Below are 26,437 nucleotides of genomic sequence, written 5' to 3'. Positions count from 1 at the left end.
CACAGGGAGAACAGGACTAGTCATATAAGCCTCTGAGCATGTCGCCATCCCAGCAAGGGACAGAACCGACTCCTGGTGCCTAGGAAACAGAGGCCACCAAGAGCTGAGCCAGAAGTTCCATGTCACAGCATTGAGGAAATACTATGCCTTAAGAGAATAAAAAAAAATCCAGATGAGAACAGTCCCATAACAACTATAATCAGGGACTCAGAGGAAAAAATGGGGTGGTCCCGGACCAAAAGAATGGCTAGAAGAAATAAGCCAGAGATTAAAAAGGGAAATTAGAACTACAGGTTGGAATGAGAAAAAACAGTAAGAAAATTTATCTAAATGAACAAAAGAGATTAAGAATTTTAGGGAAATAAGGGGGGGAAAGTGGGAAAGACGGGGGTCTTGCAGGCCCACTTGATCTGAACACCCCTGACAACCACTCTTGACTTCTTAGCCAGACCCGAGAAAGTTCTCCAGGCTCGGGGCATCCACTTCCACGGGCATCATCTCTTCTATACTTTGTTTTTAATCGTGCCTACCATCTCAGAATCAGTACTGTTTATTGGTTCCAAGGCAGAAGGGCAGCAAGGGCTGGAGGATGGGGGTTAAGTGACTTGCTTAGGGTCATACAGCAAGGCAGTGTCTGAGGCCAGATTTGGATGTAGGATGTTCCATCTCTAGGCCTGGCTCTCTATCCACTGAGCCACCTTGCTGCCCCTTCTTCTATACCACTGATGGCGACCCTAGGGCACACATGCCAGGGCACAGAGCCCTCTCTGTGGCCATACCTACCATCACTTGCCAGAGCTCCTTACTAGAAAGCCAGAGGGACTCTGGGTGAGCTGTTCCCCTCCCTCTCTCCATGTGCCTGAGAACATGCCTCACTCTCCCTGCCCCTCTGCCCAGCAAACAATGCCAGTGCTTCCTCCCTCCCCTGGGGAGAAGGGGGGTTGCCATCACTGTTCTATACTGTCCTAAATCTAGCCTTTGATAACATGAAAGTGAACTCGCCCTATCCAAAACTACCAATGATTTCTCAATTGCCAATCCTCATTCTTCTTAGCCCGTGCAGTATTTAGCCGTGCTGGTCACACCTCAGAGACCGCCTCCACTCTGCCCTCTTGGTTCTGCTGTATCTTCCAAGCTCTTCACCTCAGGTGGGTGGGCGTTCCCCGCCACCCCCAGGCTCTGGGCTGGTCCTCTTCTCTTCTCTCTCCCTCCTATCCTTCAGCTAAGTGGCTACCATGATCATCTCTCTGATGACTATCACGGTTAACATTCCTTTCCGGATTCTCCTCAGACCTTCACACCTCAAGTACCCTCTGACTGTTCAGTCCCTTCTTCCAAGAGGTCAGTCCTTTTCAGAGTCTCCATTATTAGGAAAGTCCCCAGGGCAGACCCACTTCATTGCTCTCTCTCCTTCCCTCCTGACTCTCCACAGTTTCTCTCCAGACACCCCACATCTCTCTCAAAAGAGAAGTTCCTTGAAGAAAAGGATGCTTTCTGTTTGCATTTGTATTCCCAGAACTTAGTGAAGTGACTGGTGCAAGATCATCTCTTAAAGGCTTCTATTTTCATGACTATCAACTAGATTTGCTCATCTCTCTCCTTAGCTGCAGGCCCCTCTCACCAAATGTCAACTGGATGTGCTGGGAACGTCTTAAACTCAACGTGGCCCCAAAGCTAGGCCCGGGCTGCGACAAACACTGCCTGGCCCTTCCCTCCCAGTGAAGCCACATCCAGGACTTGTCATCTCAAGGACTCTTAGCTTTAGCCAGGCAAAATAGAGAGATAAAATATAGGTCCTGGGTTCAAATCTGGCCTCAGACACTTCCCAGCTGTGTGACCCTGGGCAAGTCACTTAACCTCCATTGCTTAGCCCTTAATGTTCTTCCGCCTTGGAACCAATTCACAGCAGTGATTCTAACACTGAAGGTAAGGGTATAAAAAAAAATTTTTTTTGGCAGATCCTTTCCATTGTTCATGTATTTGTTATCCTCTTTCTAGTTTCATCCCTTAATGCCCTCCAGATGACTTTGCCTAGTTGGGTCTCTGGCAAAACTTATTTAAATTGGTTTTACTCTCCACTCTTTCTCACTATCTTATCAGCCAATATTGCTCGTAAAATTTCATCATTCTTCTCATAAGATTTAACAAATAAGTCTGCTTTTTACTTCCTAAACTAATGCTGCCCTTGGCCCCCATGTCACACTGCCTGGCACGTCAGTCAAGTGTTTGCTTACTAAGGTGCCTTTAAGGCTTTTTTAGTCTTCCTGTTAAGTCTTATCAAGATGGAAAGACTGCTTTTGCTCAGCAGCAGAATACTGTTAGAGAACCTGTCTAAATTTACAGAAGCTTATCACCAAATTGGCTGCTGAGTTACTAACTTTCAGCCATGGCAACCTCTGAGTAGAAGACTATCTATTAAGCAATAGAGAAGTTTCAATTTGCTTCAGTTATTCCCCCTTAATGAAATCACAGATCCTATAAGGATTACAATATAAGCCTGATATATGTCAATTTTTGGCAGACAAGAAACCTAACTTTGAAATACTTTGTTTTAGAGGCATTAAATGTACTGTCAACTTTAAGCTGCAGAAACTGAGTACCACATATTTACTTAGAGGGTGTGCAATAATTTTAATAGTATAAGTAAATTATGTATATTTCCCTTTTTCAAAGATCTTATACTTATTGACTCCCCCATGCATGTACCAGTTGTCCTATTACAACTTTTTTATCTCTTATCTCCACCCCTTAAAACAATAAGAATTTGTCCTTCTTGTAAAGAAATTCCCTTTTCTAAAAGAAAGTGTGTAAACTAATAAATTTTAAAGTAGTTGAATTTTTAATGGTCTGAGTTTTGAAAAAGGTTCTCTCATACCTCCATCTAAAATGTTAGCTCATGTCAAAACTACCAAACAACCCTGTCGCCTTTGATGTCTCTGATTAAACAATCTTTGTCTCTGGTTACTAATGGAATGAGTAAATGGGCTGTAATATAATGTAGCATGACTCTGTTATATACTGGTAAACATTTCATGGAGATCAGAGCATTAAAGTTGAAGTTCATAATGAATGAATGATTTTATAGGCAAATAAATATGAGCTTAAATGCCAAATAAACTTAAGATTTTAACAATCCAAACTTTAGCCTATTTGGTAAGTCCTACTCAACAGGCCTGTGGGCATCCTAATTTGAACAGAAGTTCTCAAGCCACCATTAAATGTGACATTCAATTTTGGTTTCAAATAAAATTCACCCCCACCAATTTTTTTTCCAGTTTAGGGAATTAGGATCTGAAAGGTAGTAATAATTTCTATTTTAATTGCTTCATGAACACTGGTCTGTTGTAGCCAGTGAATTTAATTAATAACAAAATTGTTTTTTTCTCACACTCCCCAAAACTGATACCTTTCTGTTTTTTATATAGATGCCTAAATAATGGCATCATTATTCTAATCACATAAAATAAATGTTAAAGCTTAGTTATCTGGTTAACATAATACTTATATCAACAAATTTTTTTCCACAAATATTTTGTCACAGTTTCACCTTTTATCAGTTACGATGTTGTTTCAATACTATATACAAAAAGAAATTTTAGGGGGGAGAGTTTCTGGTGTCTATTACAGGACATGTAGCATAAGTGGTTCAGAAACATAGATATACAAATGAGATAATTGATTTTTTTATAAATTCATTCTTTTTATAAACAAAGTATTGATAAAATATTTCTATTAAGTAATAGCTAAATCTGATTGCTATTCCTTGACATACACTTGACTGTTTTTCAAAAGAGTACAAAAAGAATTTTGAAAATGCTTTAACAACAATCACAAATATAATTCAAGTTTTTAAAAGAAGTTTTAAGTATCTGACACTGTTCCCTAAAGGGTACTATTTCATTAATAATGGTGGCCAAAAAAAGCCTGATTTGATAAGAATAAGGTGTTCTATTCTTCTTATTTAAAAGCCTACTTTTAAAACATTTTTAAAGATTGTTAAGTAAATAAATTAAACACTCTTATTTGCAAATGTTTCAGAAAGTATTCTAAGTTCTAGCCCTTTAAAGTTCTATTTACAAACTGCTTCTTAATACAGTAGAATGGGAATACTAATAGAAACCTCAGCAAAGCAGCAATGCCAGATTCTCATCCTTTTTAATCCCGGGAAGAAAAAAAACTGGATTGCAATTATTGCTTTGTTTTTATTTTTTACATTGTCTTACAGCAAATTCCTGAATAAGGTCTTTCTTGAAGGTGAGGGGAAGACTGAATTAACACATAACAATAGCTGGTGAAATATTAGTCTATTTTCTGTAATAAACACCATGATCAAAACATTATGTAAGTTAAATTTCCTTGAAAGGTTCCCAGCAGGAGTTTTCCTTTTTGTATGTGATTTCCTCTCACCCACCAAAACCATACCAAGTATGTGCATGTGCAACTAACACTAAGCAGCACTTCCTTAATCACTCATTTCCAACAATTTATGGATGATCAGTGGCAAAAACGAGCAAAAATAATGAAAGAATGCAATGAAAGCTCAATGAGACAAACAGGCTTGGACTTCCTACTCATTTCTGTGTCTCTTTAAGATGGAGGCCTGATACAAATTAACCACTGGAAAAAAAAAAGTCATCTGGTCATAAAATACAGTACAGGGTCACTTTTATGTAAGTTTGCCAAAAGGGACATAAACCAGGACAATTTCAAACTGTGACACAGGATAGAAACATATTAAAACAATCTTTGTTCCTCCTCTATTGTGCTGTCATGTTGCTCAGCTTTATAGACATTCTAAGCACCAGCACAGGCCTCTTCGCTTCCACCTGGTTCACCTAATTAATTAAGCAAGGAAGTTACCTCAAATTTTTGTACTATTTGCTTTTATTATCAAGCACTTCTTTTGAAGTTATTGGAGTTAACCTCTTAATCCTAAAGACTCTGTGTAGTGCTCTGAACATTTTGGGATGTCTGGATAATTTGGATAATTGGTCAGGATGTTGCTGTTGCTTATGTTAAATTTTATGCTATTGCTTCAAATACAAAGATAAGCATAAGGGTGGAGATACTACCTAAATATTCCTGGAAAATTTTTTGATTTCTCAATCTATTCTTAGACTTATATTGCCATTAAGTGGCTAAAAAATGTAACATTCACTAAATTTTAATCTTTTCTAGATAATTTAAACCCAAAATAAGGGCTAAAATGATGCTTAAAACAAACACAAGACCAAACAATCACATTTCTATTTTCCATTGTAAAAAATTCTAGTCTGTATTCACACCCTCAATTTCAGAGCTCATATTCCAATATGAATACATGTAGTATCAAAGGGAGAGAGAATTAAACAGCTAATCTCTGGACTTCAGTTCTGTTGGAAAATACTTGCCTAACCTTCAGGTTCAAGGATTTTGTAGGACTATAATCAATACAAAAAACTATAGAGAAAGTATTAGAACTAAAACCACAAACAAAGGAAATAGAACCTTTTCCCCAAGGTTAATAAATTAAGATAGACACAAGATTTAAATTAGAGCTCAGATACAGAATTAAAATAATACAAATAAATCTAGAGAATACATAAAATACAGCGATCTTTACATTTCCCAATCCAAAAAATGAATTCTGCTTATTTACTAAAAACCTATAACCTTTTATCCCAATACTCTTTATACTTTCTTAATTCTTAGGATTATATGGGAATGTGAAAGAGATGGTTGTAATAAAATGGAAACATACACTGTAGTCAGAAGAGAGAAGAAAGGCCATTTAATTTAGCCTTTTAAAAAAGACATAGTTAACCCCCCAGGCCTAAAATGTCCTGTTTGAATTAACATAGTCATTTAATTAAAAACTAAACAGAGAATTGTGCTTAGTTTGATTTTCAATCCAAGCACTGCATCCGCCCATGGTGAGTAGCCAATTTCCGCATCAGCGCAATATGCAAGGAGCTGTTTTTAAAACGGTTGCCCAGGGGAATCAATAGGAGTATGGTGGGGCCATATGCCATTTAGGGAATACACCAGAAACTGAAGAATAGTAAAATAGTACTAGGAGGGTGGTCAAAAGGAGGGGAAAAAAAGGAAATCTGACTTAGCCCTATTATAGGTTTGGCATTAGTCAAATGATTCTGCCTAACCCACCAATTTATAGTTTCCTAACAACACAACTAACCATGGCCTTTCAATGCCATTGGAAACTGAACATTTTCGAAATCTGTCCAAGCTAATCACAGCATTAAACTTAAAAAAGCAACCAAGGATAACCAAATGGGAAGAAATGTATTAGAAGTGACCATTCATCAACTGAATCCTGGTTTTAATTCAACCTATAAACAAAAAAGAATAGCATCTCCAAGTAAAGCACAATTTAGAACTTGTACAAATTAAGTCTCTCTGACCTCTCATCCTTGAGAATGATGCTGATGAATGCCTTGGAAGTAATGAACTATGTTATAGAAATATTCAAGACACAGAATTGTCTTTGTCCATATATTTCATCTATGTAGGTTTAAACAAAATATTCTAGTGATTCTTTAACTGTCACTGGGCCACTTTAAATGTGAGTAATGTGAATATTTTAAAATACACTATACCTTCTTTTAAATACTTCCTAAGTCATACCTCATACTCGTTCAAAGAACTATATACCCAATTAAGCTTCAATGTCAATCTATCTGTTCATGTTAAACTATAAGCTGCTATAAGACATCCAGGAATTTTGTAATATCACCCATATAATCTCCTTTGTAGATAGATAGATAGATAGATAGATAGATAGATAGATAGATATAACATGATCATCAAGCCTGTATATACTAATCTACAGATTTAAAATATATTATCTTTGAAATAGTTGTAACTAAATTCATTACATAAACTTTCATATATGAAGACAATTAGTGTTAGAGAGTAGACTGATTAATAGCTCAAGTTATATGAAACAGAATTCAAGCTTAGTTCATAACTTTACATACCTATTTGATGGAATAACATACTAGTGTCATTCTTAACAATTATTTCTAATTATACTTTACTTATTTTGTTCATATGTGTGCATATATATGTAAAAGCTGTCCAGAGGTCAAAATAGCACTAAAATAATTATCTTAATTTTTTAAAAGAATGCTTCTTTTACTCCTTTATACTTCTTCCATGCAATGATTTTTTTCTCCTTAAATACGTTTGTCAAAGTATCCACCAAAATATAAGGTAGCCCTTCAAATATCCAATTATCAAATGTAATGAAATCTAAAGAAAAAACCATTGTAAAAGTAACAAAAAGATAACTTATCTTTTATTGAATGCCACTTAATTAAAATTATTATAGTTCATGCAGCTATTAATATTTATAGTATTGAGAATATAACATAATCAAAAAAAGAAACTTCACTTGACTTTTCTACATACTTCCAGCAAACCTACCTAGTCTTATAAAAATGAAAATAAATATATACTTTTTAATCTACACTAGAAATGATACAAAACAAAACTTTTGCTGGAATGGAAGTTAATCTTAAGTTTCTATAGTACCGAGTATGCTATTTGATCACAAAACTAAATTTATATAAAAGCTAAATAATATATCAATCTTTAAATCACTATCTAGCAACACTACCAGTCTTAGAAATACCTAATCATAGCATTATACTCAATGAAGCAAAGATAACTAAATGGGAATAAAATGGGTTATGCACGTCCTGGAATTTGGCTTTAATTCAACATACAATAATAAGCAAAAAATATAGTGCTCCAAATGGAACACTATTTAGAGTTTGCAAAATTGAAATCTCTCTGGCCTCTCACCTAGAGAAAAATGCCTTCAAAGTACTCAAATTTATTCTAAGAAAGATTCAAATATATTTGTCCCTATAGTTCACCTATCCAGATTCAAGCATATAATGCTTGTAAATAATTTATAATGTTTAGTAGGTACAAATGAATAGATTATTAGGTAACACAAAATGCAAAAACTTTTATATGGCCTGTGAAACTTTCCGACTACAAAGTAGCCTTATTCTGTGCAAGTCTACATCATATTGTTAAAAGCTGCGATGTTCATACATGCTATGAATCCTTGGGCCAAAAAGAGACTCTTCTGTGTCTATTCTATGTACCCTGAGCATGGTAGAATGTCCTTAACAAATGTCAGTGCCTTATAACAAGGTGGGATGTTGTGTTACAGTGAAAAGAACGACAGGAAGTAGAAGATACTGGCTCTAATTGAAATCTACTCCTTTATTAACCGTATGATCTGCTTTGAGACTCCATATTTTCCAACAATTAACAAGAATTTAAGCTCTTCCTTTGTGCTAGGCCTTGTGACAGGTGCTGGGGATATAAACACAATAAATTAAACAATTTCTACTTGTAAGGGGTTTATATTCTAACAAGAGAGACAAAGATAAACCTAAGACCAAATGGGATCACTGAAATGCAAGAGCCCTAAAATGTCACGTGTTAGTATAATAATTTTGATTGTACTCTGGATAAAAAGTACACTGAATAAAAGTACAATGGATAAAAAAATTAAATTAAAATAAAAAGGGGGTGCGGGGAGGTGTGAGGGGGCACTGGGTAGCTCAGTGGATTGAAAGCCAGACGCAGGGACGAGAGATCCTGGGTTCAACTCTGACCTCAGCCACTTCCTAGCTCTGTGACCCTGGGCTAACCACTCTTCTGCCTTGGGACCAATACATAGTAGTGATTCCAAGATGGAAAATAAGGGTTTTTTAAAAAGAAAAAAAAAAAGAAAGAAAGAAAGTACACTGGAATTGGAAGTTAGAAAACCTGCATGTGAATCTAAGCACTGCACTTAATCTAATCTATCTAATCTAAGTTTTACCACTCTGCCACTAGCTCCAGACTCCTCTTCTGCAAAAATGAAGATAAGACTTAAATAATCTACCTCACATTATTCTTGCAAAAATGAGATGGAATACATGAAAACAAATTGTAAACTTAATGTACTACATAAATATGCTACTATTATCATTGACATAATAATAAGTAACACTTAGTTTTAAGGTTTACAAAAAGCTCCAAATGTTTTGTCTCATTTGATCCTCACAACAATTCTTAGTTGGATGCTATCCTCCACATTTTGTAATTAAGTGAATTTAGTAACCACAAGTTATATACAACGAATGGTTAATTGAATTCTTGGAGTTTTGTCTGTATTATGTGATTAACTATGCAGGTATCATGATATGAATAACTAGCCTCTCATTACTTATAATTCTCAAAGATGTCAATTAAGCCTACACCACTTTTAGCCATTTCCAGATTTTATTTTATCAGGAGAGTTCAGAAAACTGGGAAAAGATCAGGGTGAGTAAAAGAACTAAATCTGAATAATCATAAGGAATACTCTGGAAACAAAACTTACCAATTTGAAAACTGCACTGACCAACCATGATTCCAGACAACTAAGGATGAAGCATACTATCCATCTCCTGACAAAAGAGGTGACAGATTCAAGATTCAGGATGAGATTCCCATTTTTGGAAATGGACAAGGTGAAAATTTGCTTTGACTATGAATATTTGTTATAGGATCCTAGGGGGTAGGATTTAATTTGGATGGAGGAAGGGAAAGAAAATAAATGTTTGTTGATTGAAACATTAAAAAAAAAACACAACAAACTCCATCTATTAGTGTTTGCTAGGTTTCCATATTAATTCCCCAAAGATTCTTTATTATATACACCATAAAAATGCATTGATTATCTCAGGTTAGTAATGCCCGTGAACACAGGAAAGAGAAGAGTTTCTAGATTCTCAAAAGCAGAGACAACTATGATAGCTGTATCTCATTGAGTCACAATATGTTGGAGTTCAAAGAGACAAATTATGTGACTTGTCTACAATCACAAAGGAATTTGTGAACTGATCCAACCCATTCTGGATGGCAATTTGGAACTATGCCCAAAGAGCTCTAGCCCTTTGATCCAGCCATAGCATTGCTGGGTTTGTACCCCAAAGAGATCATAGATAAACAGACGTGTACAAAAATATTTATAGCCACGCTTTTTGTGGTGGCAAAAAACTGGAAAACGAGGGTATGTCCTTCTATTGGGGAATGGCTGAACAAATTGTGGTATATGCTGGTGATGGAATACTATTGAGCTCAAAGGAATAAAGAACTGGAGGAATTCCATGTGAACTGGAAAGACCTCCAGGAATTGATGCAGAGTGAAAGGAGCAGAGCCAGAAGAACATTATACACAGAGTCCAATGCATTGTGGTAAAATAGAATGTAATGGACTTCTGTACTAGCAGCAATGCAATGACCCAGGACAATTCTGAGGGATTTATGGAAAAGAATGCTATCCACATTCAAAGGAAGAACTGCAGGAGTGGAAACACAGAAGAAAAACAACTGCTTGAACACATGGGTTGAGGCGGACATGATTGGGGATGTAGACTGGAAACTACCACATCAATGCAACTATTAACAATTTGGAAGTAGGTCTTGATCAATGACACATGCTAAAACCAGTGGAAATGTGCATCAGCTATGGGGTGGTTGTGGTGGTGAAGGTGGGGTGAAGGGGAAAGTAAGAACATGAATCATGTAACCATGGATAACTTTTCTAAAAAATAAAAATTATTAAAAAAACAAAGGAATTACGTAACAGAGCAAGAAATGAATCCAGGCCATTTTCACTACTAAATACAACAAAAATAATTGTGCCAATATACTTAAATGCTTTATCAATTCATCTAAAATAAAATCAGAGGCTCACAACTACCTACCTTTTTAATATACTTAATACCACTCAATGATTTTATAGGTTGTAAATACAAGCTATTTTCCTTATAATATTTGGCATGAAAAGAAATTTAAATTTCTGAATACATGTGAATTCTTAATAAATAATTTTTAAGAGAGGATTGGGGGGGTTGGTTTTCCCATTCACTCATTTCTAATTATCCCATTTAGACTGAAACATCAATAAAAGCCTCCAAATTTTTAAGAATTCTTTTATCATTCCTTACTTGATTTTATATGTCAACTCTCAAGTCAGATTGACTTTTTAAAATGCATTAATGTATGTATTTTAACTTAATATGGACAAATTCTTCAATCTTCAAAACAAAAATTTAATTTATAATAGGCATTTTAAAATAATTACAGAAACTTCAAGCTGAAAATTAAGATAGTTTAGCAGATCTTATTTCACATGAACAAAAAAATTTATAAATTTGCAGATACATTAAAACAATAATAATAGAAAATCCTAAGAGAGACATTTTTCTCTATAAACATAAAACTGAAGGTATTAAAAAACATATTTCTACTATAACTTAAGGTTTATTTTCTTAACTAAAATATTCTAGAAACATAAGTAATATTTACCTTCTTTAGCCCAGCAAATCCCTCTGATTCCAGAAAGAAAAAGGCAAAAGGCATCAACACAAACAAACAAAGGTTGGAAAAGAGAGAAGCAAGATTCCACAAACCTAAAAAAGAATAGAGGGGGGAGGGGGAAAATTATTTTAAACGTTTATTGCAGAAATGTTAAAAGAACAAACAATAACTTCAAATGTCCAATTAAGCAATAAAGTATCCATATAGTGACAAAATTCCATAAAATATGTTAAGCTCGCTAATTGGGGAGTGGCTAAACAAATTGTAGCACATGAATGTAATGAAATATTAATGTGATGTAAGAAATAATGAATGTAATGAATAAAGAGAAGTATGGAAAGATCTACATGAACTGATGCAAAGTGAAGTAAGCAGAATCAAGAAAACAATAATGTAAATAGACAACCACACCCCAAAATCATAAATGAATGTAGCAAAATTATAAGTCACACAGAAATTGAAAGGAAAGATATAGGAAGACACTCCCAACCTATTCCTTTGCAGAGGTAGGAGGTCCACAGGTGTTGCACATTGCACATTTGTCAATGTACTGATCAATGCTGCTGCTTTTTTCCTCTTCTTTTTCTTCATTTTTTTGTCCTTAAAAAATATCATTTGTTATATGGGATGGCTCTCTGGAAGGGGCAAGGAAGGGGTACTGAGGAAAACTATGATAATGATAAACAAAAGACATCAATAAAAAGATATTTTTTAAAATGCATTCCCTTTTTGTCTTCTTAAATATAATTTACATTTTTATTAATAATAATACTAATAATACAGGGTTGGAAATATCTATTATTATTCTGTGCTGTCCTCAGGGTCCATTAAAGTGCTTAGGGCTCCCTCACTAAATAACTTTTTTGAGCTGAATCCACATTTTTTATAACTTTTCTGTTCCTTTCTTCACTATCAAGCTATTATATCTACCTTTAGTCACCTTTCTTTTCTTCACAGAATTTCTGTGAGAATTCAATGAGTTTTTTGCAAAGCTCTTAGAACATGCCTAACACATAACACATACTTGATAAATGCTTATTCTTTTTTCTCCTTTCCACTTTAACACCTTTCTGTTTCTAATATACAAATCGATCTATAGACCAGTGATGGGCAAACTACAGCCCTCGGGCCAGATGTGGCCCCCTGGAATGTTCTATCTGGCAGCAGGACATTATTCCTAATCTGACAAATACAAGGAGTAGGATACAATACAATGAAACTTCGAAAGAGTTGCCTTAGAAACAGACTGACAGATGAGCATTTCCTTTCCTTTGGCCCCCTTTTTAAAAAGTTTGCCCATCACTGCCTAGCAGAACAGAGAAATCATAGTAATACCAATCCATGGAGCTGGAAGAGGCCTTAAAAATCATTAAAACCACTTGTCTTCATTTTATAGATAAAGAAGCTAAGACCCAGAATGTGTAAAGGACTTGCCAAAGCTCAGTACAGTGAGAAGGCACTTAAGAACTGAGACTGAAACCAAGGCCTTTGGACTCCAGAGTCAAGCACTCTTTGCACATCATTAAATATATATACTACATATAAATATATAAAAATTCTTTTGAAAGAGGTTTAATTCATAAAATGGAAAAAGAAAGCAGGTGGGAGATTCATTCAGAAATAAATATATGAAAACAAAGGGGATTTGCTTTAAGATTTTTTTTTAAAAATTCAATCTTTTAAATACACTTTAATTTAAGTGGTCTTTTAATAAATAATCTCCATAACTAGTTTGAAAATCATCACCATCCCAGTGGGTATACTCCACAAATTCTCATCCTGTGTGTAACCCTGCCTTCTTAAAAAAAGAAACAAAATCCAATGTTCTTTGTCAGCTTTCCATAGCATATATTAACTTCTAGCTCCACCTGCTGGATACACATAAAATATTTCATATTTTAAAACATAAGTACCAAGAAGCAATTTCCATTGTTTATATTACAAAGAAAATTAAAAAACAAAATAGTAAAATAAATCTTCCAGGTCTATGCCATGTTCAGAGACAAATAATACTAAAACAATCAACAAGTATTCAGTCTATATGGTGCAACAACAACAAAAAAAAGCAATGACTTTGAATTTAGGAGACTGGAGGTTAAAAACATTAAGACACTAACTTTTCATGTTTCATTATTTTTCAAAGAATTTCTAATACTCTATGTTTTCTTGAAGTTTAAATCATTTGAAAAATACAGAAAAAATGTAATTAAATGTTTTCATTATTTTTCTCCGTTTCATATTATGTTTCTCCTGCTCTATGCTATTATTCAACGTGCTAACTCCTAGATACTTACCCAGTCTCAATCCCAAACCACAATATAAATGAGGATTTTGGTATAGTACATTAATTAACTCATTTAAACCTATAATGGCCTCTTTTCCTCTTTAGTTATAGTGATTTGAGCTTAATAAGTGTTATTGATGTTTCCTTTTTATACCACCAAACCTTTCCCCAGTATTCCCTGCTTTTCCCCTCCCAAAGAGTCAATCCACAAAACAAACTTTTTTAAAGACAGAAAAAGAAAAAGAAAAAAGTTTAACTTAGTCAATCAATGTATTACAAAAGTCTGATAATATAATCAATATACTACATTTGTGGATTTTCCACCTCTGCAAAGGGATATATTATCTTCTCATTATATTTTCTTTGGAATGTTTGTTCTTTGTAATTTGGCAACATTCACTTTCAATTGTTCCTTCCACTTACATTGCTTTAATCATATACTCATGCTGTTTTCTTGGCTCCAATGACTTATTTTGCATCAGTTCATGTAGATTTTTCCATGCTTCTCTGTATTCATCATATTCACCATTTCTTAAAGCACAGTAATATTCCACCATATTCATGATCCACAATTTTTTTGGCACTTCCTAAATCAATGTTATCACATAAAGTGCTACTATAAATGTTGGTGTGTTTTCTTCTTGTCAATGACCTCAAATGATGTTGATATATTAAATATATGGTAAATGGGGGGAAGTTAGGTTCCCATGACCACAAAAAATTGTAATCTTTCTCTAGAGACTGTCAAAAATACACTTTTCTTCCTATAGTTCTTTATAACAAAAACATAAATTCTGATAATATGCACTTTTCCTAACACCGTGACCAAGAAATAACCCATAAAATGCAGTACACAAAATAAAACAGAACATGCAAAACATTTTTCTCACTAGTAATTCCCTAGAATTATCTAGAATTCGTGTTAACATCACAATTTTTAAAAAAAACATTGATTTTTAGACAATATTCATTTTATAATATGAAATATATAATACTATTAATATTACATGGCAAATAAAATTCTTAAAACAAAAACATTTTTAATCTGAATCTTACCTTCCCCTGTATCACATGTCAGTATATAGATATTATACTGTATACTCTATTGCTACAAACTTTTCTACCTTGACCACCCTCTGAAAACCAAGGGAGAAGTTGCTAGAACTTTAGTCACTGCTGACAGAAGATGCCAAGACTGATGAGGTCTCTTCATACCCTGAGAGCCCAAAGGATTGGTACTACCCTTTGGGGACATAATTATAACATAAAACTTGAGTTTATGACTTTATATAATTATGTCATATAATTATATATATAATTTTAACATAAAACTTGAGTTTATGAGTTTATAACTCTTTACTCTAGAACAAGGGAATGAGTAAGACTAGTGAAATGCCTAATGGGATACCAGCCACTCCAAACTTGCTTGCATCACACCTCCCCATTTTTTTACAGGAGTACATAGCCACAAGATTGGTTGCCAACAGAAAGTGAAAATGAAATATTACTAACAAAATCACACAAATGCTTCAAGTCACAGAAGTTAAACATAGGAGTGTTGAAAATTGGGATCAATCTGTTCCTTTACGAGACCACCCTAATTCTTAGATTTAGACTAACGCTTACCCTCATAGGAATATTGGAATTGAGTACAAATTCTTTTCTTACCATACACTTCTTGTTTCAAAAAATAACAAAATTTCAGAAAAAGATTATGTCATAATCCAACTAAACTAACAAGAACCCACCACACACATATCTGACAAGGTATGCCCAGTCTTTACTGGAAAGCTTTAGAGAGGGAAAACCCACTCCCAAAAAGAAGGTGGGATCACTCTACCTGTTAAGAAGTTCTTCCTTATCCTGTGCCTAAATCTGCCTCTTTCCAGATTCTCCCCAGTACTTCTACTTCTGTGCTCTGGGAACAAATAGAATAAATTCTTCTTCCTCCAGGCCAGCTCCCAAATTTAGAGTTAACGACGAGACACTCACCTCCCTATTCCTGGAAGCATACCTCTTAATGCAGCCTAAGAGCACAATAACTTTTGTAGATGCCACCCCATTCTATTGACTCACACTGAGCTTGCAGTCCACTAAACCTCATATCTTTTTCAGAACTGCTGTCTAATTGTACTTCTCCAATCTTATAAACATGAGGATGGGTTTTCTTGTGCCTAAATGAGCACATTTATTCCCCCTGAATTTCAGCTTATTAGATAGATTTAGCTCAATGTTTTAGCATGGCAAGATTTTTTGAATAATGATTCTGGTATCCAGTATCTTAGCTACCCATCCAAGCTTTGTGTCTGCTAAATATTGATAACCTCAGCATCTACTCCTTTATCCAATTCATTAATAAAAATGTTGGTACTCAAATTTTGTTGTTTTTCATTCAATATCATCATGTCTGATCTTTAAAATGCTATTTGGGGTTTTCTTGGCAAAGACACTGGAATGGTTTGCCAATTCCTTCTCCAGATCATTTTATAGATGAGGAAACTGAGGCTGTATGCCTGGAAACTTACAGCTAGCAAATGTCTGAGGCCAGATTTAAATCAGAGAAGATAAGTCTCCCTGACTCCACAAAGAGCACTATCCACTGCGCCACCTCGCTTTCCCTTATATTAGTTGCTAGAATGTTTTCCCTCTCATGTAAGCAGATTGACTTTTTGGTTTTATATCTAGGTCCAAAGGATCATGGATTCCAAACCAAATGGGACCTCAGATGCCATCTAGTTCAATCTTCTCATTTTACAAATGAAGAAACTGAAGCCTGGGGAAGTTAAGTGATCAAGATCAAACAAGAAGTAAGCACCAAAACAGAATGTAAAGCCAGGCCTTTTTATTCTAGTCATTGATCTTTTGTTACATTAATTTATTAACTAAAATAGATGAGCTAATTTCATATAATTAACATAAATTATTAGTTCCCTTTTTTTAAGGAAATGTCTCATTTGGTCTTCCTAGTTTTACTTATTCCATCTGCTCTAATATTCAAAATTTGAACAAAATAAACATAATTAATATAAATGAAATATAGATTTTCAAAGCCCAGGCAGTCTTTGAATAGTCATTGGCAAGAATATAAAAATCTAATATGGTATCATTCATACTAAAAACACCTTTACTTAGAATTAAAACTTAAGTAAATCTTAAGTATAAAGGCGATGACTCCATCAAAAATGGATTAGAGGGGCAGCTGGGTAGCTCAGTGGATTGAGAGTCAGGCCTAGAGATGGGAGGTCCTAGGTTCAAATCCGGCCTCAGACACTTCCCAGCTGTGTGACCCTGGGCAAGTTACTTGACCCCCAATGCCCACCCTTACCACTCTTCCACCTAGGAGCCAATACACAGAAGCTAAGGGTTTAAAAAAAAGCATTAAAAATGGATTAGAAAGCAGAATCAAAGTGTTGTCTACAAGAAAAACACTTGAACCATAAAGATGTATAGATAATTAAATTTAAAGGACTTGCATAAAAATCTATTATGCTTCAGATGAACTCAAAAATACAAGGCTAGCAATCATTATCTCAAGACAAGGTAAGAGCAAAAGTAGAATTGCTTAAAAAAGATAAACAGGCCAAGTAGAGAAGACTGAAAGGGAATCCAGTCTACAGTGTGACAGGCCCAGAGGTTGGTGAAGCCACTTCTCTGACCTCACTTGCCCTGGACAGCTCTGATCTAGGGACATAAAAGGTCCCAGGTGCAGTTAGCACCTTGCACACGGCTGGTGCCCAACCATGAGAATTGTCATGCCCTGATAACTGACTGACCAGAAATGTTTTCAAATGAAGAAAGGGAGAACTATATCTAGAGAAACTAAGAGTCACTTGTTTATATCCTTGTGGGTTATGGCAAAGGAAACCCCCTCCTCTATAAAATATTTAATGATTTGCAATTAAATGCCTGATTTGTCCCAACACTGAACCTGAGCCATGCCTATTAACACTAGGAATATTAATACTTAACATATATGTGCACATATATACATATATGTTACAAATGACAGCAATACTAAATGAAAACACAAGAGTTACAGGGGAAAAGAGTACAATAGTGGGGGGATTTTAATGTACTCTCCTACTCCTAAACAAATGTAACCCCCCCAAAATAAGTTAAGGACCTAAATTTTTTTTTCAATTTTACATTATATATGCTGCATCTTTGGATATTTCTGAAAAGAAACACAAAGGAATGTATATATTCCCAGTTTTACATGTCCAAAATAAGAAATGTCTCTTTGGACATATATTTTTGTACAAAATGTGAAATTATGCTTTGCTTAATTATTCATATCTGTTACAATGTTTTTGTTTTTCCAGTTTTCTTTTAAATTGGAGGAAAGATAGGAAACAAAGAATATAAATGTTTATTAGTTGAAAATTCTAAAAAAGTGGTAAAAAGAAGGAAAAATGGTTACTTATAGAAAAATAATATATAAACTGGAAAAAAAGTCGTTTTAATTATGCCCAACTAGTCCAAGCGAATGATGAAATTACCTAAATTGATTTACTTATTCAGTGCAATAACAAACTACCAAAAATTAATTTGCAGAGCTAGAAAAAATAATAATGAAATTAAACTAGAGGAACAAAAGATCAAGACTCCCAAAGAAAAAGATGAAAAAAGTAGAAAGGAAAGAAGTCTAACAAAACCAGAGCTCAAATTACACTATAAAGCAATAATCATAAAAAATAATTTGCACTGATTTGAAAATAGATTAATCAATTAGTAGGACAAGATTAAGTACATGACATATAGAAGCAATGAATACCACAGAGGATTTTGATTAACTCAAAGATAACAGCTACTATGATAAGGACTCACTATTTGACAAACACTCCAGGGAAAATTGGGAAACAGTCAGCCAAAATGAGGTTTAAATCAACATCATTCACTATCCACCAAGATATGTTCCCATTGGATACATGAATTAGATGCAACAGGTCACACACATAAATAAATCAGACAAACAAGGAAGAAATTACCTCTCAGATACATAGAGAGGGGAACAACTTATGAAGAAAGCCTACAGAAGATCATATGAAATAAAATGAACTATGTTGATTACATAAAATTTAAAGTTTTTTTAAACAAACAAAACCAATGTAGTTAACATTGGAAAGGGAAAAATTCATTGGGGGAAAGGAGAGGAATCTTTGCAGGAAGGTTCTCTGATACAGATTTCATTTCCAAGACATATAAAGAACTAATTCAAATTTTTAAAAATAAAAAGCAAAAAAAAAAAGTAAAAAAAAGTAACAAACAATTTTCACAAATAAAAAAACAAGTTATCAATTGTGATATGAAAAAAATGCTCCAAATCACTACTAATCAGAGAATTGCAAGTTAAAGCAACCCAGAGGTTGACAAATGGCAGAAAGGACAATTTCAGAAAACTAGAGAAACTACTATAAAATAATGCAGAGTGAAACAAGAAGAACCAGAAAAATAATTTGTACAATCGCAACACTAGAAAGACAGTTTTTTACTTAAGAAACCTAAGCAATGCTGTGGCCAACCACAATTACGGGGCACTGATGATGAATAATGCTATCTATGACTCTGAAAGAGGAACAATGGGTTCAATATGAAGGCTAGGACATACATTTCTGGACATGGCTAATACATAAATATTTTGCTTTGTCTATGCATATTTGGTTTTTTAAAAAAGTTCTGTTTTTCTTCCTGAATTGTGGTGGGCAAGAGTTAGAAAGAAGAAAAAATAAGTGCTTATTAATTAGAAAAATTAATTTGAAACAAGAACAAATATAGGTACTCAGAAATATCTTGATCCAAAAACTCCTTTCAACAATGTAATCTGAAGCCCACTAAAACTTGTTCATCTCATGCAACTTTTGTCCATTTTCTTCCAGAAGCTTGCCTCAGGGGCTCCCCTGCTTGTGCTGGAGGTTTTCCCAGACTTCTCCTGACACTGAGAGGAGACCAGAGGAACACAGTGGCTCCCCTGGTCATCTCTTGCCCTTGCTCTGGGGCCAGCCCTTTTCTCTTCACAATTCCATGATGACTTCCTTCTTCCAATTACGCTTCTGAGCCCCAGGCTGGTTGGGTTTCCATGTGCTCATAGAGCCATTTGCCTCATCTTGAGCTCTTCAGAGATGGTGGTGACAAGTCTTGCTATCATACCAAAACATTCTTAAAATGCTGGTTCTGAAGATGAGCCTTTGCTATCGATTAAGGCATGGCCTCAATTAAAGAGTTCTCTAATTACTTAAAAGAAATCCAACCCATTCTCCTCCTCCTTCAATTCACTGTCCAGGTGAAGTCTATTCCAGATTATACTCCCTGCTGGCAAGTCCCTCAGGATGAATGCCCAAGTACAAGTTGAAAATTGGACAACAATCTATTTTTTTTCCCCTTTTCTTACCCCTTTCCTTCTGTCTTAATAACAGTTCTAAGACAGGAGAGCAGCAAGGACTAGGCCATCAGGGTTAGGTGACTTGCCTAGGGTCAAACAGCTCGGAAACATCTGAGGCCAGATCCAAACCAAGGTGCTTCCATCTGTGGGCCTGGCGTTCCATCCACTGAGCCGCTCGGCTCTCCCTACAGACAGTCTTCAGGTACGTGGTCTTTCTTCTGAGGCTGGACAGGCCGGACTCCTCAGAGAGGCTCTAGATGGCTTCTGGGAAGCTCTGCACTGTCCTGAGATGCATCACCAGCTCTTTGATATCATGCTGTCCCGGGCCTCCAAAGAACCCTGAGAGATGTCGGCAGGGGAACGTGGTGCTCAAATAGAGCTCTGTTCTCCCAAACCATGTGTTTGTCATAGTCGACAGGCAATGGCTGATTTTTAATTTTACTTCTTTGTGTGTTCGTTTGTTCCATGACCGGGCCGGGTCTCCCGCTCCTTCCTGCCCTGCACTAGAGAAGCGCCATTAAACAGTCTCGCTTGCTTCTCTTTATCGGTTCCTTCTCTGGAGGTGGGCAGCATCGCTGTTGCTGTACAGAATGTTCTCTTGGCTCTGCTCATTTTTGGTTTCATAATTTCACAGTCTTTCCAACTTAGCCTCCTTATCATTTCTTATGGCAGTGTTCCATCACTGCCCCAAAGTACTGAGCAATCATTCCCCAAGGCTTGGGCATCCCCCCATTTCCAATTCTTTGCCACCACAAAGAGCTGCTACAAATATTTTAGAACATGTAGGATCTAGGGGCAGCTAGGCAGCTCAGTAGATTGAAAGCTAGGTCTAGAGAGGGGAGGTCCTGGTTTAAATCTGGTCTCAGACACTTCCTAGCTGTGTGACTCTGGGCAAGTCACTTAACCCCCATTACCTAGCCTTTACCGCTCTCTAGTCTGGAAACCAATACATGGTATTGATTTTAGGCCAGAAGATAAGGGTTAAAAAAAAATAGGTTCATTTCCTTCTTCCCTGAGCCCCAGATCACCTTAGCAAATAAACCTAATAGTAGTATTGCTGGGTCAAAAGGTGTCCAATAACTCTTTGGGCTTAACTCCAGATTGCTGTCCAAAATGACTGGATCAGCTCACAGTTCCACCCACAATGTAGGAGTGTACCCATTCTCCCCCATGCCTTCCAATAGTGACCATTTTGATGTTTTAGTTAATGGTGAAACCATTCCAATGTGGTTCATTACTAAATTCTGGCTGCAAAGGCTGTTTGTTCCCACTCCCTCCCCAGCCTGGGATTCCTGGTGGGACGACACTCAGAGGCTCCGCAGAGGAAGACAGGAAGGCCCCCAGGCCTGCCTGGACGCATCCATTCCCTCTCAGCTTCTGAACGTAGGGGAAAGCATGGACTGCATGCAGGGCAGGCTGCATGGGAATAGGCACCGGGCAGGCCAGGCCCTCTGCACAGGGCTGTCCTGAGGCTGTCTCGTTCATCCTCAGCCCAAGCCCAGGGGAGCAGCTATCGTCCTCCTCCCGTTAGAGAGGAGGACTTGGGGGCTGACACAGGATAATTGACTTGTCCAGCTCAAGGCTTCTAAGGCCAAATTCAACTCTGGCCTTCCTGACATCAAGGCCAAGGCTCTGCCCACTGCGCCCCTTAGCAGCACAGATCTTTCAAAGTTCAAAATGCATATTATACAATGTCATTAATAGTATTTTCTCAGGGTGAAAGTATCTAAAACTCTCTTCCAAACTCCATGATATAGTTCTATATATTTCCAAGTCTAGAAGAGTACTAAATGAGCATGTTCTATAAAAGAAAAGCTAGAGGTAACTTTCTCTGATTAAATGGAATGTATTATAGAATTCTATTTTTTTTAAATCAGGTTTGTTAAATTCTGAATATTTTCCTTTTTAAATATGTTTTATTTTAACTTTTACTAACTGTACAGATATTCAAACTCAGAAGAGAATAAGAAAAGAAATTAAGACCAACAAGCATATGATCACAGATTTAGAACTATATTAAAGGTCATTGAGTCCAACACCATTTCTTATAGATATAAAAACAGAGGCACGGTGAGCATGTAAATCAAAACAAAAATATTCTGAGATTATAATTGTGAACATGTACCTCTAACACCTATCACATCCTAAAGAATTAAATATAATTTTCAGGAAGTACTTCCATCATTCTTTATCCTGACCTTCTTTACTATATATGTGAGATGAATTTGTTGCTATTATAGTTGTCTTTAACTACATTACTATGGCTCTGCTTTATTGTCTCTATATAAGGTCATAGAAGCATTCCTATATAACTTTTATTTATGGGCAACTAGATGGCCCAGGGGAAAGAAAGCAGGGCCTGGAATAAAGAAGATCTGAGTTCAAATTTTACCTCAAACATTTACTAGCTGTGTGAATAGCAAGTCATTTAACCACTCTCTCTACCTCAGTTCCCTCTACTATAAAATGGGCATAATAAAAGCACCAACTTCCCAGGGGTGTTGAGATGAGATAATCTTTATAAAGCATTTGGCACAGTGTCTAAACAGCACTGTCAAAACCATCAACTTTAAAAACTCTAATACCTAGGATCAACAATTGACCATTCATGAATCCAGAAAATAAATCTGAAACATGCTCTCCTTTACAGATGGTGTTAGGGTTTAGAATCAGACATATCTACTTTTGTAGATAACCATTGGAGAAATTTGCTTAGATTAAACCATGCATATTTATTATGAGTTTTTTTCCTCTTCTTTTTTTTCAAAGGAGTGGAAAATGGGAGGAGTAGAAAACAGATTTCTGTTCATTTAAAAAATAGAGCTGAGGGCTAATAAAGACATGTAATGGTGCATGTACTTTCAAACGATGACACTGTATTATTAGTTTTACTTAATCGTTTTATCTTGTTACAGTAGGCCTCTTATGAAGTAGAATGTAAATGTATATAATATAAAAATAAATACATCAATAAAACTGAAAGTGACGAAAAAGAAAAAGGAAAAAAAAAGGGTGAGAGATGTGGTAGACTTAGTAACAAGACATAGCAATGGTCAAGTATAAAGCCTTTGTGAACCTGGACTGACAGGAAGATGTGGAGGTGCCCTCTTCAGAAATAGGGGGTTTGGAAGAAGACTAGGTTTGAGAAAATAGTTAGAAACTGTTTCATAAACTTTGGGTTTGAAACGTCCAATATACAAGAACACTGGAAGGATTTGGTCTCGGGGTGTTCCTGCCTCTCCACCCTCTGGTAGTGCTCTCGGAGAAGGAGGAGGAGGGCAGGAGGACTGGTGAAGAATCTGATCTGTACAAAACACTGTCCTAAGCACTAGGGACACTGACAGACAGGTCAGACTGTTCATGCTCCCCAGGAGCTGGAAGTCTGAACATTTCCAGCACATGTGAAAAACTTCTGCTGCAAGCCTGGCACAAAGGTTCCCCTGAGGGTCAGGCAGCAAAGGAGGGGCTCAGGCCTCTTCTCTTCAGCTTATTCATCTCATGTCCACTGCTAATGTGAGAACAGCTGTGGCCCCTGCAAATCTAACCTCTGGCTGCCCAGCTTCAAGGGCTGCTTCCCGGGGCTCTTGGGCCCAGGGGCCCAGGCTGTCCCCATCAGCATCCAGCATCCGAGGGCTTTGTCTGACTTGTCTGGTACTCGCCACCTCCCATCTTCTTCACTGAGGCTGCCGTGCCTGGCAGACGGGCTGCATTTGTTTGGAAGCTGGCCCTTTAGAGAAGAGGGGCCGTGATGTGATTCATCTTCCTCTAGCACCTGGCACAGTTTCTTGCCCACAGTAGATTCCAAACAAATCAATCTCCCTGCTTATTTAAGGAACTCTTAATTTTTAAAAAGTATATTGACTCTGAGCTCTCAAGCCCTGGGCCCAAACCCTGCAACTCCTGCCACTTCGTGGGGGGACAGAAGGTGCCAAAGATCTTTCATCAAAGTACTTGGATCACTGCACGAAGACAGAGGATGCTGCACCAGAAATGTCTTGGCATCAGCTAAAAGAATCAAAACACCTCCTGATTGTTGTTGTTCGGTTGTTTCAGTGGGATCTGACCCTTTGTGACACCATTTTAGCATCTTCTTGGCAAAGATCCTAGAGTAGTTGGCCATTTTCTTCTTCAGTCCATATTACAGATAAGGAAACTGAGGCAAATAAGGTTAAGTGACTTATCCAGGGTATCCACACAGCAAGTATCAGAAGTTGAATCTGAATTCAAGTCTTCTTGACCCAGACCCGGCCCCCTATCCACTGTGCCACCTAACTGCCCCCAAGACACCTCTGGAAGTCTATATAACACAGCAAGCCAGCTCAGAATCAGTTTTTCTGGTAGTGGGTGATGCCATCATGATTCCATCAACAAAGGACTACCAAGAAGGAATTGCCTTGGAGGGGCGAGAGAGGGAGGATCCTGCCCTCCCCTCCACTGACCACTTGACCACCTTGTGGCCTTTAAAAGGGGAAGGAAGCTCACAGAATTTTCTCAATTCTACAAGGATTCAAAAACAAGAGTATTGCCAGTCTGGTTAAGGGTCATGATCAGCAGGACCCAAGCAGCAGTGGCCGATGACAGCATCTGTGCTGGGAGATGAGCATGGCACCAATGCCAAACAACACAGTAAAGAAAGGAGGCATCAGGGTTCCACGAGGGCACTAGCTACTGAAGCCAAGGAAAGAGTTACACCTAAAGGAAATGTCCTGAGGAGTCCATGAAATTTCCAGGAACCAGGAGCTGTGAACTCTATGCATTTCACCACCATTTAAAATAAATTTGAACTCATTCTCTCCAGGGACCCTGTGAGTGCAAGGGTAGAGAGCACCGTCCAGTTTGAGAGAATCATTTCTATAACAACTGTCCTTATTATACCTTTTTAGTAAATAATCTTTCTGAAAACTTAAAAAGGTATATTGACTGTAAATACTTGACTGACTAAAATAAAAAAGTTTTTCCACAAATGTCATTTAGACTAACAATGAAATAACAATCCTGAAATGTAAAATCAGATTTTCTGGTTCTATTAAAAGTTTCATCAAAGTCTTTAGGCATAATTTTTTAAAACAAAATAGAAAACTAAAATAAATTTATTTTCTCAATTCTACAAGGATTCAAAAACAATTCTAAAAAGACGTAGTGATACAAAAAAGGTAAAAACTTAGAAAAATATCCATTTTAATCATATTTATCAATATATACTAACCATGAATCAAGGAGCCATTTAACCACTGAATATAGTAGTTTTGTGGAAAAGAAAGGAGGATTTCATTGCTGATTATTGAGAAAGGAAGAAGCAAAACAGCACCAGCAGAAACTGCTAACGTGAAGGTACTCAAAAACAGCCTGAAAGGGAAAAAAAAAAAGTTAGTCACCATAAAGATTGGAAGAAGCAAAAGATCTAAAATGCAAATGCTTTTCAAACGTGGACTATTTTGGGGACTTTACAAACTGCAGAAATTGAAAATGTCCTTCAAAAAATAGGGGCTAAACTTATGATTTCATTGATATAGGGGTGAAAAAACAATGAGAAAATTCCCCATCTCAGCCAACACACCCTCTCCCAGTCTTCAAGAACTGTGTAGGCCCCAAGAACTTAATGGGAGCTGGCCAGAGTTACACAGCTAGCACACATCAGAAACAGGACCTCTTGGCCCTGCGGCCAGCTCTACTGATTGATACCACATTGCCTCTCCAATCTTTAAAATTCTCACTAAATTTCTTTATTTGGATAGATTAGTGTCCAAAAAACAACTTGTGTAGAATTGAATTCTGGATGCTGATAGAGACTGGGAATAGATCATCTCAACATTCTTTTTAGCACTGGAACTCTATGGCTCTGCAAAGATATAGAACATAAAAAACAGAGACCAAAAAAACACAGTAATACATTAAAGTAAAATCTCATTTGACCACTGAAGACAAAGGAAATGTGGTTTTGCAAACATGAAACCTAATCTTAAAATAGGTATAAACACTTATTTAATGATTTTATCTTTTAACTATTTGACAACAAGAGTGTGGCAATTGTTTCAAGTGATTAAAATGCATATCTTTAAAAGGTATTAATGAGGTGAAAGATCAATTCTGGCAAAATCTTACACAACCACAGGTGCAGAGTGGGTAAATAAAAGGAAAACTAGAAAGAGTACCCACATCCAGGGAGTGAAAACCAATTTTTAACAAAATATATATTCTATCAAAGCCTTCCAAAAGAGGAATCTAAAAACAAATGCAACACATTAAAAGTAAAAGCAGCAGAAAATCCATGCCAACCTCCTAAAATATACTTTAAAATGTGACTTTGGAGTCAAGGCCATCTTGTGACATATAATAGAACTCTTTTTTTCATAAGCAACAAGTGATGAGGTATGGTCTTCAGCTTTGAAAAGGAAGATGAC

The 26,437-nt window shown here is 36.3% G+C and overlaps 1 protein-coding gene across 2 annotated transcripts in view; it reads right to left on the bottom strand.

The window, feature by feature from the left end:
• Positions 1-26,437, bottom strand: part of LMBR1 (limb development membrane protein 1) — a 162,741-nt gene that overhangs the window by 83,514 nt on the left and 52,790 nt on the right. For both annotated transcript variants that reach the window (XM_044679823.1, XM_044679824.1), the window contains exons 4-5: positions 25,243-25,382; positions 11,362-11,465 (exon numbers count right to left, since the gene is read on the bottom strand). In XM_044679823.1, coding sequence (XP_044535758.1) covers positions 11,362-11,465; positions 25,243-25,382 — 244 coding nt within the window. The remainder of the gene's footprint in view (positions 1-11,361; positions 11,466-25,242; positions 25,383-26,437) is intronic.

The sequence above is a fragment of the Gracilinanus agilis genome, chromosome 5 (assembly GCF_016433145.1).
Source record: "Gracilinanus agilis isolate LMUSP501 chromosome 5, AgileGrace, whole genome shotgun sequence".
Lineage (NCBI taxonomy): Eukaryota > Metazoa > Chordata > Mammalia > Didelphimorphia > Didelphidae > Gracilinanus > Gracilinanus agilis.
The sequence above is the reverse complement of the archived record's forward strand: the minus strand, read 5'-3'. Positions and strand labels throughout refer to the sequence as shown.